Raw genomic sequence first — 16476 nt, forward strand, 5'->3', positions numbered from 1 at the left:
CACAACACGTAACAGTTTTAATGCAGTTTAAAATTGCAGTTTTAACGGACTCTAAACGATCCCAAACGAGGCATAAGGGTCTTATCTAGTGAAACGATTGTCATTTTTGACAAGAAAAATAAAAAATATGCACTTTTAAACCACAACTCCTCGTCTATTTCCGGTCATGTGACGCGCCACCGTGACCTCACGCAATTCGTCATCACGTCAACAGCAGGTCACGGATGATGTATGCGAAACTACGCCCCAGTGTTTACAAGTGTGGAGAAAGAGGACCATTCCGACGTTGTTGTATGTTGAATGATACTAATTAATGTCTTTGTGTCAGTTTATTGTTTAAAATGGTCCACAAATGTGCATTTCACATATGTAACACGTGACCTTTTCACGGCATTACACAATTGGGTGAGGTCATGCTGGCGCGTGACAGGACCGGAGTTAGACGAGAGGTTGTGGTTTAAAAGTGCATGTTTTTGTTTTTCTTGTCAAAAATGACAATCGTTTCGCTAGATAAAGACCTTTATGCCTCGTTTGAAAATGTTGGGAGTCCTTTGGAGCTGCAATTTTGAACTGCATTAAAACTGTTGAGTGTTGGGGTCCATTAAAGTCCATTAAAATGAGAAAAATTTCCTCAAAAAACATAATTTCTTCTCGACTGAACAAAGAAAGACATCAACATTTTGGATGGCGTTGTGGTGAGTAAATTATCTGGATTTTTTTTTAAGAAAGTGGACTGATCCTTTAAGCTGTTTCCGATCCTCTCCTTTAATCAAAGGTGTAAAACTATGACTTTATTGTCACCTCAGGGTCTATTCCGAGTTTCCACAGTGGAATTCTTCTCCATCCACGTATGTCTTAGATTATGGCTTGACAGCAAATAGGCTCGCTGGTGTCATCCTGTGACATCTGTTCACCTTTGTGATATTTATTCCAGCAATCAGCCAGCTTGAAGATTGCCATCAGCTGCCAACTCACTAATGAAGTGTGACTGTGTGCAGTGTACACACCTATTAACCCCACAGATGCCTCGCTAATAATCTAACATTGTTCTATTAGCAGGAGAAAACTCAAGAGAGAACCAATTGTAGCTGCAATGGAAATAGAAAGCCCTTAACCTCTGTATAGATGACACAAGGGATGATCAAGTAAACCACACATAGGAAAAGCAATCATCTAGTTTATTCATCATTCTATTTGGGAGTATTTATTTGATTAGCCCCATATTAAATATTTATTATTTCAAAAAAAATTGTTTATTATAAACAAAACATGTTTTTTATATAACAAGCTGATATTGTCTACTTCAAATATCGGCCTTATTAAGTCAATTACATGCAGTATAAATAAAAACATTACCAATATGGTCACCATCTGTCTGCTCTTCTTAAAGCGATAGTTCACCCAAAAATAAAAATTCTGTCTTCCATTTACTCGTCCTCATGTTGTTCTTAACCTGTATGAGTTTCTTATTTCTGTTGAACACAAAGTAAGATATTTTTATAAATGATGGCACCACAGAGTTGACCTCTATAATAGTAAAAACAAATACTAAAGTCAGGATACTGTCAACATTGTGCTTACCATCATTTGTCAAAGTATCTTTTGTGTTCAACAGAACATGTTTAGAAGAACTTAAGGGGTAAATGATGACAGGATTGGCGGCCGGTGACTTCTTTTTTTTTTTAGGGCGCTCGATGCGAAGTTCGTCACAACATGTATGTAGCCCGTCATGTGTGTGGTTCGTTATTTCAAAATATGTGTTCTGCGCATCGAGTTTAAATGGTTTATGATAAAAGAGACGCTCGCGTTTGCCAGATACTCACATAATCTCATGCATAATCAAATTTTACTGTTAAGTGAGTGTCTTGCAGGTATTTTGTGAACGTGAGCGTCTCTTTTGTCATGAAATCATTTTGACGCGTATGCATCAGAAATTTATTTTGACAAATATGGTTCACATGACGCAACAAACACATATTTTGAAAACACGAGCAACACACATGAACACACATTTTGAATTTGCGCCCCTTGGATGAGAAGTCACAAGCCCTTATAATGCATGCTCACTGTAAAGGTTCACTACAAAGTGTCTTCAGTATGCAGCACAAGGTGTTACTGTGAACACATTGCTGAAAGTTAAATTTATAGCCGATAATAATGAATGTGCTCTGGTGCATTAATCACACAATTGTGTCTACTCAAACTTCGGTTCTCTGGGAATGCAAGCTGTTCCCTTGTAGGATTTTCGAAAATTGATGAAAGCGCTCTATTTAATCGGAGAAAACTGGAGACGAAAATGCAATTGGTTCGCATATAAAAAAGTAATTTTGTGTGATTAAAGTAATGAATAAAGTCTTAAACGTTAAAGGTCATTTACATTTTATTCCTTGTTCTTGCTCTTTAGGGCTTTCGCGAGAGTGAAAGCCAAACTAAGCTATCTTTATTTAAAACGAGAAAATTGTAAAACAGTGGGCACTTACTGGTAAATGCAGTGATATAATTTGAACGTTAAACCGTAATTAGGGAAGACAACCAGTTAAGTCATGCTAAAAAGGCTAATGAGAAGCTTTTAAAAGGCTGTTTTCAAGAACTTAATTTAACAGAAGATGTGTGGCCACATTAGTAATATACTGTAAAAGCTAAGTTTTTTTGTATGCGTGCATTTTACAGAGGAACATATTTTATATTACATTCTTGGTTTGTTTACACGTATGTGTTTACGTGTGGCACTTTATATTCATGTAAGGATACATCAGGGATTTTTGTATGGTGCTGTATGTTAAGGTACCCTACAGATACAGTGAGAAGAGAATGCCTGAATAACTATACTTTACTGACATTAGTCCCTCTATTTTCTTATGGCTTATTCATTTTCGAAAGGGAATGAATAGCAGTGAATTAGTTGCATGCAGTTTAAAGAGTTTAATTTTGATTATTGGACTAATTTAGGTTGGATGCGTTTCAGTATGTAGCCTGGTACCTGTCCGGACAGATTTGACAGAAAATTACAGAACTATTGCGTATTAAGTCCTTAAATATTTGTTTGTTGTGTGGATGCCAAATCATTAGAGCAGATGTTATACATCAAACAGTCTTATGAAGAAATTTTTAATAGTCTTTTTTTCTTAACGCTAAAAAAAGTACTGGTGCTTGCGTGTGCTGTGTTTGAAGTTCTCTCTTTTCTGTCTTTCGTTTGTGTTGTGTTCAAATGCTCAAATAGGATGCTTCCTAGTGCCTACCAGATGTGTCAGTGTTTTGCTAAACATCTGTTAATTTGAACATAACCAGGACATAGCCATGTGCTACACTTTTAGAAACTTGTTTAATTTTTCTCAACAATCTCAGAGATGAAAACGAACAAAATGTGTTTTTGTTTGCCATAAAATGATTAGCTTTAGTCCTCATGGGAAAAAGCAATGATTGATACTGTATAAAGCAAAAACATTGACACAAATGGTGCGGCTGCTTTGGTTGTTGTTCTTCAAGGCTTAGAAGAGCTCCTTGTAGAAGAAGCTTTTCAAAGCCTTACCCAGTGTATCTTTTCTAAGTTAGATATTAAATAGTAAATAAGTGGAATATGAACTAAAAAGTGTGTCAGGTGGTTTTGAAACTGGTAGGGTGGGATTGGTTAAGCATTGGTGTGTGTGGTTTGTTAAAGGGGGTTTGGTCTGTGTGTATCAGTGGGGATGGAATAAGGGCGTCTAGTAAAACTACTTTGATCTCTTAGTGATCACACGTGTTTTGATTTAACAGGAGGCCAACATCACTGGACTTTTACCAGAAACCTCTTACTCTGTAACCGTGGCAGCTTATACAACGAAAGGTGATGGAGCCCGCAGCAAAGCCAAAGTCGTCACTACTACTGGAGCAGGTGTGTATTCACTGACTCGGTCTGTAGTAGACCATTTGACCTAAAGTCAACAAAGTAAGTCAACATCGACTGTATTTGCTTACTTAACAGATATAATTGGGACAACTGTGCACAATTTGACACTCCATGTTAGTCCAAGGGAGGAAAGAGTGTTTGTTTATGTAACCTTTTATCAAAGTAAAATAGCTTGCTCTACTTTAAAACAATTTTTATTATTTGGCTGATATCATCAAGCTCTTTTTAACTCCTCCCATCAAGCCACCTGTCATATGCATTACCGACGCAATCAATTCCTTATGGATAAAGTTGAAACATTTTTTGTTAAAGGTCCCATCTCGGTCTTAAAGGAAAACACCACAGTTTTTCAATATTTTACTATGTTCTTACCTTAACTAGATGAATTAATATATACCTATCTTTATTCAATGCGTGCACTTAAACTTTGTACAGCGCTTCTTGAATGTGTTAGCATTTAGCCTAGCCCCATTCATTCCTATGGATCCAAACTAAAAATTTTTTTATGCCACCATACTTACTTGTGTAACTACTTATGTAACAGTCTTTAACCTGATAAGGATCACTGTGCCGTACACGGCACACCCCCTCCCTTGCACGTGATGATGATTTAAAATGATTTATAGCAGTCATAAAACTGTAATCTAGTTGTTAGTTACCTGAACCGGACAGCGCCGATTTAGGATATTTACTTACCTTCAAAATCTTCCCTTTATCCGCTTCAGTGAAATTGTCCAAAACAAATTGTTCATAAATCCCCAAAAGTCCAAGGAAATTGAATATCCAAGCCTTTTAATCCAAAACGATTTGTTCGCCTCACAATCTTGCCGTTTCTGACCGAATTACGATATAAATACTGTAACAATTAGTTCACTTACGGACATTCGTTCGAATCTCAATTTTTGTTCACGATTTATAATGAATATATTCGGATGTCACGTTTATTGTGCAACGTCTGAGGAACAAATACGACCCCTTGTGGAATTTCATCTCTGTTTGGAGCCATAGGAATGAATGGGGCTAGGCTAAATGCTAACACATTCACAATGCGCTGTGCAAAAATTAAGTGCACCATTGGATAAAGATAGGTATGTATTAATTTGTCTAAGTTGAGGTAAGAACATAGTAAAATATTGAAAAACTGTGGTGTTTTCCTTTAAATCCTGGGTATAGTGTGTTTTTTACGCGTACGTGAGCGTGCACAGTCGAATGCACAGCCTTGCAAAGCAAAACAATTTGCAATACCTCTCGTGGCCTACATACTACATATTCTTGCGCATGCGTGACCTACACGTACGAAGTACGAGGGGTTTCAAAAATCCGGTGGTGACAGTACACACGCACTTTTCTCATGACGGAAATTTTGTAAAGCACACTGTACGTGGACCTTCGCATATGCGTAAAAAATAGACCATACTTCTACCTTAAAATGTGTTACATTAGTACTAAAGTAAAACGAGTTGCCATTTTGCATTAAGTATATAAGTCTGTGAAGCTTTTCAGTTGACATCATTGTCTGATGACTTTTAGTGCAAATCAGATTGATTTACTTTTCCAAGAAGTTCTGTATTTTTTAACCACTTAGCAAATAAGATTAGTCTGTTTTACTGTTATATTACAAGAGGATAATTTTGACGTTTAAGAAGTTTGGCAGGATTTTGTCTGTAATAAAAAAATGCAAAAAGAGCAAAAGCACATTTAAGGCAGGTTATTCGGTGTCTAATGGCGGTGTGCGCGCCATACGAGGTCCAACACAGTCACCATCCTTAATCTCTCTCATCTCTTCACTTTGCTTCCTGCAGTGCCTGGAAAACCCACCATGATCATCAGCACCACTATCGGCAACACAGCACTAATCCAGTGGCAGCCTCCTAAGGACATGGTGGGTGAGTTGATGGGCTACCGCCTGCGATACAAGCGGTTAGAGGAGGACACCTATGTGGTCCGGGAGTTCGCCCGCACAGATGATCACCACACCGCCACAGACCTGCACAAAGGCGCCACCTACAGCTTTCACCTAAGCGCCAGGAACCGCGCGGGAGATGGTGAAGAGTACATAAAAGAGATCATCACTCCAGAGGACGTGCCCAGTGGGTTTCCCGCCAACTTGCGCGTTGTGGGACTGACCACATCTACCACCACCCTGGAATGGGAACCACCTGCCCTCTCTGAGCGGAATGGTCGTATCACACAATACAAAGTGGTGTACAGTGACATAAACAGCAAACTGAACAGCACCATCAGTACAAATGACACCAAGATGATCATCCAAGGACTTAGGCCAGACACCACCTATACCATCCGTGTGCAAGCCTTCACCAGCAAGGGAAGTGGTCCCTTAAGCCCCAGTATACAGAGCAGGACCATGTCTACATCACCCGGTTGGTGATTAAATTGTACACTTTTGCTTAAATATATATTGAATATTGTGATTGTAAGTCATGCCAACACCCATCATTTCCTATCCTATTTCCTTAAGGATTGGATTAGGACACGTAAACCTCTTTTAACGTATGGTGTTTGAAACTAAGATACAATTTTTCCGTCCTCTATTTAGTCACAGCAATTGATCTAAATCACCAGATAAACAATGAATGTTATTGTGTTACCGCATTACACACGCTTGACGCGTCTAGCCAATTTTCCATGTTCGTAATAACACCGTGATAAATTTATAGCCTTTAGATGGAATATTAAAAATCCAATTATCTTCACATTGGGGGTCTGTTTTATGGGAAATCCCCCATTTGCAATTTACTTGATTTTCGAATGTTGAAGTAGACTTGAATGATGCCCTTAGCTTTAGTCCTGAATAGAGTCTTGGTACAATTATTTTTATTAGTTTTATAAGTATAGGTGGTGTAACAGTTCTGTCTCTTGAGCTTGTTTTCACTTTACATGTTTTTGAGAGAATTTTCTGTTTTATATCACATACGGTAATAATATACATAATTCAAGTCCCTGAGTTTATGCAGTGCATCTTTCTGTCTCATAGCATTTGCCACAAGCTTTGCTGTCAAAGCTGTAATGAAAACTTCTGTCCTTCTTACATGGGATGTACCTGAAAACTACAAACACGAAGAGCCTTTTAAGGTAAGGCCGCACCAAAATGCATTCACCGTACACCTAAACTGGGCTGCATTAGACATAGATACCATTCCATGTATTAAAAAGTATAAATCTCAAACATTAATTTAGCAAAAACAGTTTGGTAGACAGCTGGTTAATTTTCTGCAGTTGCTGTAAATTTAATCTTACTCATTAGGCTTCCGATTGCTGATTCTGTACATTCACATACGGTTCAGGGACGCTGTGGGTCAGCATGCCGAAACGCTGTGGAAAGTCTGTCAGAATCGTCTCTGGCCTCCAGTGAACCTGACAGACTGTCTGTGTGGTTTCTCTGCATGCCAGCCATTAGTATAAAACCATAACGCTAATGACCTAATGGGACAAGCACGCGTTTTCCATCCATGAAACCCAGTGTGTGTGTATATGGTCTGTTTATGCTATTAGATTATGTATGCGAACGTAAACTGAATAAAAGGCGAACTAAGCTAGTGATTTTATGGGGACTGTTAGATTTCCGTTAAACTGAAAAAGTGGAATCTGAACCTTTCTCTCCCGCAGATCCTCTATAACCAGCAGAGTGTGGAGGTTAAAGGTAACCTGAAAAGGAAGCTGATCACGAGACTGCAGCCAAACACCAATTACTCCTTCGTGCTGATGAGCAGAGCGAACAACGCCGGGGGACTACAGCAGCAGGTGTCCATTCGCACCGCGCCTGACCTGTTCAAAACTAAACCTGCCCTTTACAATGCAGACCAAACCGGCACAGGCAAACTAACCATAAACCTACCTAAAGTGCCCACCACAGCTCCTGTCAGGTTAGTACTGTAAGCCTGTAGTAAAACAATCACAAAAATTTCCTTTTCTCATTATATGTTTATACATTGTAAAAAGTAAAAGTTGGATCAACATCAGTTGGTAATGGAAGTTTTTCAACATTAATTTAAGTGAAAAAATTAAGTTGAAAATGTTTAAGGGGTGGTTTCCTGGACAGGGCTTAAGCTAGTCACAGACTAAAATGCTTTTTTTTGATATGTCTTAAAGGTGGGGTGCACGATTAAAAAAAAAACGCTTTGGAAAAGGGAGTCAGGCCAAGTACCAAAACACACTTGTTGCCAATCAACAGTAAGGGGCGTGTCTACTAACCGACATCGTGGGGGGCGGGTCTATCAAAAGATGGTCCAGATTCTATTGGGTTAGGGGCGTTATTGTTTAGGTGATTTCAAATATCAACATTGGCTTTCAGAGATCGTGCACCCCACCTTTAACTTAAAACAGCTTGCACTAACATATCTCAGGATTCACAGCAGTAAAGTTTTTGTAAGGTATGTTTTTGTTAAAACTACTTAAATGTCCTAATATAACTAAGGCCTAGTCCTGGATTAATCTAAACCCTGTCCGGAAAACCACCCCCAAGTGTTTCAGGTGTTACAATTGAAGTAATTTTTAACAAATTTTTTACCTTAAATTCTCACTTAACTCTTTTCCCGCCAGCATTTTTAAAAAAAAAGTTGCCAGCCAGCGTCGGCATTATTTGTGATTTTTACAAAAGTTGAATGCTTTCCAGACAATGTTCTTCTGTAAATATATAAACATACAATATATCAAATGAAAAAGCAGACCTTCTGCTTTCAAAGGGAAAAAAACGTTTTTCATTTATTTATTTATTTATTTATTTTTTCAAAAATACGACATTATGAGCAAAAAGCTGAGATAATTGCGTTTTTGTGAAGGACTTTTGATTGAGATCAGTTCAGAGCAATCCTCAAAACATACTCGGAGTTTGAACTGTTTGCGCTAAGGGAATACTTCCGTGTTTTATAAGTTGAGTAACGGTACAGTCACACGGTGTGTAATCATTGACGCTTTCCATTCACTTTTAATTGGTGACGTCATGCATTGCCGAACTAAAAATTGTGGATCGTCGGCGCCGCGTCACTGCCGTTGTTCGTTGCAGAAGTTGAATATTTCTCAACTTTTCAAGGGAAACGATCAGATCGCCTTATGCAAATAACCTAAGCAGAGTCAGCCAATTACATTTATGGAAGATCGGAGCATGTGTAGCGGCAACTGTGATTGGCTGTTGGCCACGCTTCAGACAAGCCTTCCATCAAGCGTTAACGCTTCTGTCATGTGTGAATGTTACTTAAGAGCGCCACCTGGTGGTTAATAGCGGAAATATGGATTGTCGGAAAAACTCGTCATTGGCAGGGAAGCGTTTTCTCTTAATTGACGAGTTAACTTTTCAATGGCGTGTATAGAGTTAAGTTAGACAATTTAAGTTGAAAAAACGTTTAACTTTTTATAGTGTATTTGACTTAACAAATGCTTTTGACCCAACACTATGTTAAACATAAGAATTCAATAGGAGTGCATGGTTTTGAATTACAGATGTATAAACCATTACAAGTAATTTAGGAAGTCCTATATTTGAAAACTATATAAATAATACTTGCAACTACGTCAGTGCATCCCTTCTGCTGTCATTAAATGTTCATCAATAAAGGCCTCATAAATCCATACGTGTGCAGTAATGCTGCTTGCAGCTCTGCTCAGGTCACTGACGCCATGCTTTCCGTTCTGCAATGTAGCTCACACACCATTACCATGCAATTACTCCCCCAACGCTCCGACAAAATCTACACACCTCAGCAAACAACCATCGTGCCATCGCTGCACATTCCAGCTGCTTTTCAAACCCATAGGAACGTCATCTTACTGTATTTCACCTTAACGTTCGACCTTCTCAAGAAACATATATTTTTCAATTCACCACAAGGTCCTTGTCAGGCTACACTGACATCAGCAAGACTTTGCTTTGGTCTCAATGTGCCGAAGGAGTTGAGATTGATCACTTAGTGGAAATCAATAATGGAAAAAGCTGTCTAAAAGGAAGATATATCTAAACCTCTTGATTTGAGACCACTTAGAGTTCAACCTGTCATGTTGGAGGATATGAGCACGTCCTGCCTGTAGGAAAGAAAAAATATGGTGTTGATCTTGCCGAAGAAAGCCCATCTTCACTGCTAAGTGCTCCTCACCAGAGCACCGGGCTTTGGGCGGCGACCCCTAATTTGTCGTACTTTAAAAAATGTGTTGTAATAATTTATGCATGAGAGTGGGCTCTTATGTTTATATGGTATTTTGGACACTTAAATTTTCATGAATGAAGAGGCAGTGTGGAAGTAAAATGGAGATCTTTTTTCCTCATTTTGGAGTCGAGCCAATTACGTTCCCTAAAAAGAAATTTGTAATTCTAATTTGTGACTGAACCACAAACCTAAGGAATTTTGTCTCTAACCTTTCGACCGTCTACAAAATCAGCGCCCGTGCAATGTAATAAAAAAAACTTTAGACCTTGTTGCCAATCCCAGAAGGAGAAACAGGGCTGTGCTCCGGAGTGCTTTTTTTGATTGGTAAAAAGATTACCAGTGTGTTGAGGATGAGAAAGTCTGAGAGGAGATTGGCATTTGGAGTGGAGCTGATTGATGTGGGATTTCTTGTAAGACACAGCACTTCGTTCCCCAGTAATGGCGGAGCTTGGCAGCTCAGGGATAAATGGGAGAGTTTTTCTGGGAGCTGATTTTTAAAATGGCTCTTGTCTTAGACACCAGTCAAATTATAGCCACTGCCTCGGTCTTATTATGAACATCCATTTGCTATTCTCCTAAAGTTATGCCTGTCCATTTAACAGCGCTTTGCTCATACTCCGAGTTTAAAAACAAGGTTATTAAAAATGTTTTTTTTTTAGTTAAAGTGTGTACACTAACACCTGGAATAGGCCATATTATAAACTTAGGGCCGATTCACACCAACTGCGTGGCGTGTGGGTCTCAGCTGCGTGGCGTGTCCGTTTTTATTTAGGCTCCCATGTTAGCAGGTTTGACAGTTCACACCGCCTGCATGACACGCACGTCTCAGGCGCGGATCGAGCCGCGGCGAAAACGCGTGCATGCTAGGAATAGGAACGGCACCTATTTTTCACACCACACACAAGCGTCTTGGAAGCGTTTCCAGGCAAAATATATGTTACCTATAGCAAACAGCAGCGCGTTAGCGCTGCGTCACGCACGCTTCTGATATGTATAGACACAGAAAACGCGAAGCAGCCGCCACGCAACTGACATGCAACAGATACGCCACGCAGCCGGTGTGAATCGGCCCTTACAGTTTTCTCTGGTCCTTTATAGAAGTGGTTCTCAAACTTTTTCGGCGTGCGGCCCTCTTGTGTACTTTGCATGCCTTGATGGCCCCCCCATAGAAAATCTATGACATAAAACATTCCAAAACGTAAAAAAGTTGAATTAAACAAAACATATTACATTATACAATTCTGAGGTTTAATTGCACAGAATTTATGATAAATTGATGTATTTTGTAAAATGTCATTAAACTGGGGCCCCCTGGCACCATCTTAGGGCCCCAGTTTGAGAACCACTGCTTAATAGTAATTGACATTTTTGTCCAAGATGCTGTATTGTATTTGAAAAAAGTAAAGGTATATATGCTAAAAATACTTATTTCTGTATAGGTGGTACTACATTGTGGTGGTACCAGTGGCTCTTAAATCTTCACGCCAATGGGCTAATCCTGATGAAATGGAGCTTGATGAGGTACGTGTTTTGTTTGTTTACCTTATAAATAGTAATACGATTATATATCTTGTTACCGTTATAGATATTTCTTATATCAATCATCTCTTCCTCACCTTAGCTTCTTGAGTCTAGCGAGGGAGCCCAGTTCAGAAGACGACGTCACGCAGGTGCCGTAAGGCCGTATATCACCGCAAAGCTGAACCATCTCCCAGACACCTTCACCCTGGGTGACGAGCAGGCTTACAATGGCTTCTTCAATCGGCCCGTTCCTGACAAACAGTCATACCTGTGCTTTGTCATGGCTGAACTCAAGGATAACTACTCCGTTACCTCCAACGAGAAACAGGTACTTTACATGATGTTTACATCATGCCCCATCTTTTACTGGCCACAGGTCTGAGTTAACAATGAATGGTGCATTCGTCTTCTACCATTCACACAATTTTAGCTTAAAGGGACAGTAAGTAGGGTTTTAAGTATTTTATTAGTCCAAATCAATGTCTTTATTCATAAATATGTCCTTGGTGGTGTCAAATGACCTCTGCCAGTGATCTGACTTTTCTTTGTAAGCTTAGAATTTCTCCTCTTTACTTACATTGAACGGGTACGTCCAAGGAGGCTTCCATGTCGTTCTGCCATATTGATAAACTATAATAGCAGAGAGGGACAAAAGCACTAGCCTACCAACGCGTTTCCATTCAGAACATGTGAACTAGCGCGCTAGAGAGCACTATTCGTTTGAATCCAAATACAATTTCACCAATAGATGGGGGTATATCCTACTTATTGTCCCTTTAGTGTGTCTTGCCCAAGCTTTGTCCTAATAAGCCGCAAAACTCAACAAGCTTTGTTTGTAAAACAAGCATTAGCTTAACGTCTCAACGGTTCCCTCAGCCCCGCACGTTTTCCGTCTGCTCCTCAAAGAAATCAAACTCTGCGTCCTTTCAGCCCCAGAAATAATCATAGCTGAAAGTCATAGCCCTGATTTCCAGAGGGCCAGTTGGATAAATATTCATAATTTTCTCTCATGCCAGCGTCAGCAGTGTTTGGCATTTTAAGGCTCCGTCTCGGCGCTGCGGATGGAGCAAGAGAATGGATTTACGCAGCTGGGCTTTAGGAGCACGGAAGCTTGTCCTGATTCTCTTGGAGCTGAGTCTTAAGTATCCCTAAAGCTTAGGAAATAATCTGCCCTCCATACGTTATGAAGAGGACAAATGTCATACTCAGCACTTCAAATGCCCATCCTTACTTTACTCCATCAACTTTTCAGTCACACTCGTGGAAACCTCCATATTTGTCATCTACAGGGATTGTCGGGATGCACGTGCATGCTTGTTTCATTAATGAAAATTAAAAGCCTGCAGAGGATTTAAGAATGATTACATGTGTATGTAAGGCTTTAAACATTTGTCTATGGCCTAAGAAAGCTATCTCAGAGGAACACCCAGCATCCCACAACTTCCACAGCTGCGCCTCGGTTTCAGCTCTCCAGCCTTTTCACTGTGGTGCTGTCATAGGGAATGAATGAACGGCTTCTCTGCTGAGAGCAGATGAAGACCGGAGCAACATAGACACACAATCCCGATAGGAAAGGTGGAAAAATAACAGCGCATATTCAGCTGCTGTAAAAAAGAATTGCTTGCAAGTGTTCTTGCTTATTTGCTTAGAAAAGGTTATCATAGAGTTTCTCATATGAGTATTTATAATATAACCTTGATATATTTAATATTGACTTAGTCGAAGATTGAAATTACACATGCAACACCAAAACTTGCTTTATGTTTTTTTTAGACTGTATGCTTATTAACAAATAATTTCTATCTAACCAATTTCACACACAGACATGTGCATACATACGTTAGCGAATGAGATTCAGTGTGGGTAATGATCGCATACGTGTTACGGTCTAACAGAATGACACAGGCCACGGTCACGTTTGTAAAGGAGGAAAATGTAAAGGAAAAGAAAAGACAGAATGTCTTTGTGGACAAGCATTACCTGAGGCAGATAAACAAGCCTAGAGGAGTGTGAAATCGAATGATAGATAGTGTGTAAACAGAACCGTTTTAAGCAAAGCGAGGACAAGCGTGCTTAAGATGTTTTGTGAGCGTTGTTTACGGGTGTCCAGCAGAGGAGAGAGAACATTAGAGAGCACGGTGTTTTAAAGAGAAACAGAAGAAGCGAGCGAGAAAGCATCAACTGGCTGTTAACGTCAGGGTTGGGCCAGTGGTGGACGAGCTGTTTCGGACAGATATAGTGTTTACATTAGCAGAAATCCTGTGCTGAGACCACAGTGCTGAGATGTCATTAACCCGCTCCTCTTCTGCCTTAAGACAAATGCCCATCTTTATCCAATAAATTGATTTTGTGATAGTGTACTGGGACTGTGGGTGATTTTTATTTATTATCTTTTTCTTCCTGTCTATAGTGCAAAACACATTAGGGACATTATCTGCTTAGCTGTTAACACATCATACACAAAGTACTGGAGGTTACAAGTAAAAGAAAAGATTGTGCATTTCACCATACAGAAAAAGAGCCAATAGTGTACTGTGATGATTGAGAAATTGAGTTTTTGTCATAGTTTTACGGTTACGATTTCTTTTTGTGCTTTAATATAGAAAGATATAGCACATAAACAGTTTCACCCTGGTAATGTGACAGTGATCATTTGTGACACAATCTGTTAAAACCAATGGGCAACCTTTTGGTCTTCCTCGTGAAGCCAACACGGAATTGTTTTAAACTGCAATTCATTGACTGGCTGCTACAGAATGGCCCTAAAAGGTAGTCGATCCCATAGACCCCCTTAATTAAAGGAAAACACCACCATTTTTCAATATTTTACTATGTTCTTACCTCAACTTAGACTTAATCTTTGTACAGCATGTCATGAATGTGTTAGCATTTAGCCTAGCTCCATTCATTCCTTAGGATCCAAAGAGGGATGAATTTGGAAGCCACCAAACACTTCCATGTTTTTCCTATTTAAAGACTGTCACATGAGTAAGTATGGTGGCACAAAATAAAATGTGGCCGAAGTCAAAGTGCTGCAAACTAAGTACTCTTCCGCCATACAATATAGTTCTCATTTTTTATCCACTTAAAATATCGCCACGTTTTATTTTGTGCCCCCATACTTACTCGTGTAACTACTCATGTAAGAGTCTTTAAATATGGAAAACATGGAAGTGTTTGGTGGCTTTACATTTATCCCTGTTTGGATCCTTAGGAATGAATGGGTCTAGGTTAAATGCTAACACGTTCACAATGCGCTGTACAAAGATTAAGTGCACGCATTGAAAAAAAGATAGGTATGTATAAATTTGTCTAAGTTGAGGTAAGAACATAGTAAAATATTGAAAAACTGTGGTGTTTTCCTTTAAGGGCGTGGCCACTTGAGTGACAGGTGAATTGCTGCTGCTGTCACTACCGTCGAGCAAGGCAATCATGGCTTCAGCAACCCAGCACCTTAGCTCCACCCATGCTCTGCCTTTTTGCCTATTTTTGGTTATCTGCGTGGGATGCGGTGCCGAGATGGCTTAAAAAATGCTCTTCGGTAACCTATAGGTGACGTCATGGCCTATACGTCCATATTTGTCTATGGTGAAAACCAGCGAAAGTTATATTTTTGTAATTAACTACTTTTACATAAAAAATGGCCTTTAGACAATTCTGTGAAAATATAAACATTGATATCTTTAATACTGAGCGAGTAAGGTCATATCGAAGATTAAAATCAATAAAAAAATAGCTGAAATCATGCTCCTAATCTCGTTATTACATTATGAGTCATGGATTTTACAGACAGGGTCACATTTGTCAATATGGCTTGTACTGGTAGTTCAGTTTTGAACATCAAAAACAGACCACTTTTAAGTACTATGACCTGTTTTTTCCATGAGGGAAGTTATTTTTAAGCCATAAACATCAAGTAGAAAATAAAATATATTTCCAGTACAACACGGACTCCTTTATAGCCACCCATGCTCTCATAAACCTCCACATTAACAGTCAGATTGTCACATGAGCAGAGATAAGACGTCTTTATGACTTCTTCAAACTAATATTTTTCTTATCTCTTTAATTAATATCTCGGCACTCTTAGAGAAGTCAAGCTGAGCTGAGGCAGTGATCCGGATTATAGCGGCCCACTTTTCTGTTGAGAGGAAGTCAGCGCGGTTTGGCCCTTAGGGAACTGGTGTCCGTGTGGATGCCCTCTCCCAGCATAGATAAAGCTAAGCGTAGTGACAGCCCCACTCTCTTTTCCCTTTCTTTTCCTCTTTTTCATCTCAGGCAGTTTGTAAGGCAGAATTCCTGCCTGTCCCTGGGCGTACGGATGGAATTGGACACAGCAGAGAAATGTCTCATTTATGTCCCTCCACACTATCTCTTTTTTCTTCCTGTCGTTTCCTTCTTCCCTCCAGCCAGCTCACTATCACCATGGTTTGAGCACTAATGAAGAGGATATGATTCCTCGTCTCTGCCTCCATTTATCAAAGCCACAGAGAGAGAAGGGGGGGAAAGAGAGAAAAAAAATCGTATTCTTGCTTTATATTTTTACACATCGATACTGTCTCTCTCTCACTTTTGCCTTTCACAATGTTCTTTTTTCTGTTGCCTGTGTTAGGTTACTTTTATTGTACCCGTAGGTAAATTTGTTTTACAGTGTGTCTTTGTGCATGTGGTTCTTCTCATGGTTGTACAGACACAGATGTGTTAATGGAAGGTGAATGTGAGCATGGCAGGGGTTAAGAAAAACACAGGCTTATATGGGGACAGATGTGAAGGCTACATGTGTGTACATGCCCCACTGTGCCTGTAAAAAGCATAAGAGCCAGGAAATGTAGGAACCCTTTTGGGAAAATGAATAGGAGTAATCATAACACTCAATGTGGCGGCTGTAGCAAATGAAGTCCCACCCTCAAT

At 39.5% G+C, this 16476-nt stretch overlaps 1 protein-coding gene across 9 annotated transcripts in view; it reads left to right on the forward strand.

The window, feature by feature from the left end:
• ptprfb (protein tyrosine phosphatase receptor type Fb) overlaps positions 1 to 16476 on the forward strand; it is a 204126-nt gene that overhangs the window by 152095 nt on the left and 35555 nt on the right. For all 9 annotated transcript variants that reach the window (XM_055202563.2, XM_055202566.2, XM_055202568.2 and 6 more), the window contains 6 exons: positions 3754 to 3871; positions 5689 to 6267; positions 6882 to 6979; positions 7514 to 7770; positions 11484 to 11565; positions 11666 to 11893. In XM_055202563.2, the coding sequence (XP_055058538.2) occupies positions 3754 to 3871; positions 5689 to 6267; positions 6882 to 6979; positions 7514 to 7770; positions 11484 to 11565; positions 11666 to 11893 (1362 nt within the window). The remainder of the gene's footprint in view (positions 1 to 3753; positions 3872 to 5688; positions 6268 to 6881; positions 6980 to 7513; positions 7771 to 11483; positions 11566 to 11665; positions 11894 to 16476) is intronic.

The sequence above is a fragment of the Misgurnus anguillicaudatus genome, chromosome 2 (genome assembly GCF_027580225.2).
Source record: "Misgurnus anguillicaudatus chromosome 2, ASM2758022v2, whole genome shotgun sequence".
In the NCBI taxonomy this organism is placed as follows: Eukaryota; Metazoa; Chordata; class Actinopteri; order Cypriniformes; family Cobitidae; genus Misgurnus; species Misgurnus anguillicaudatus.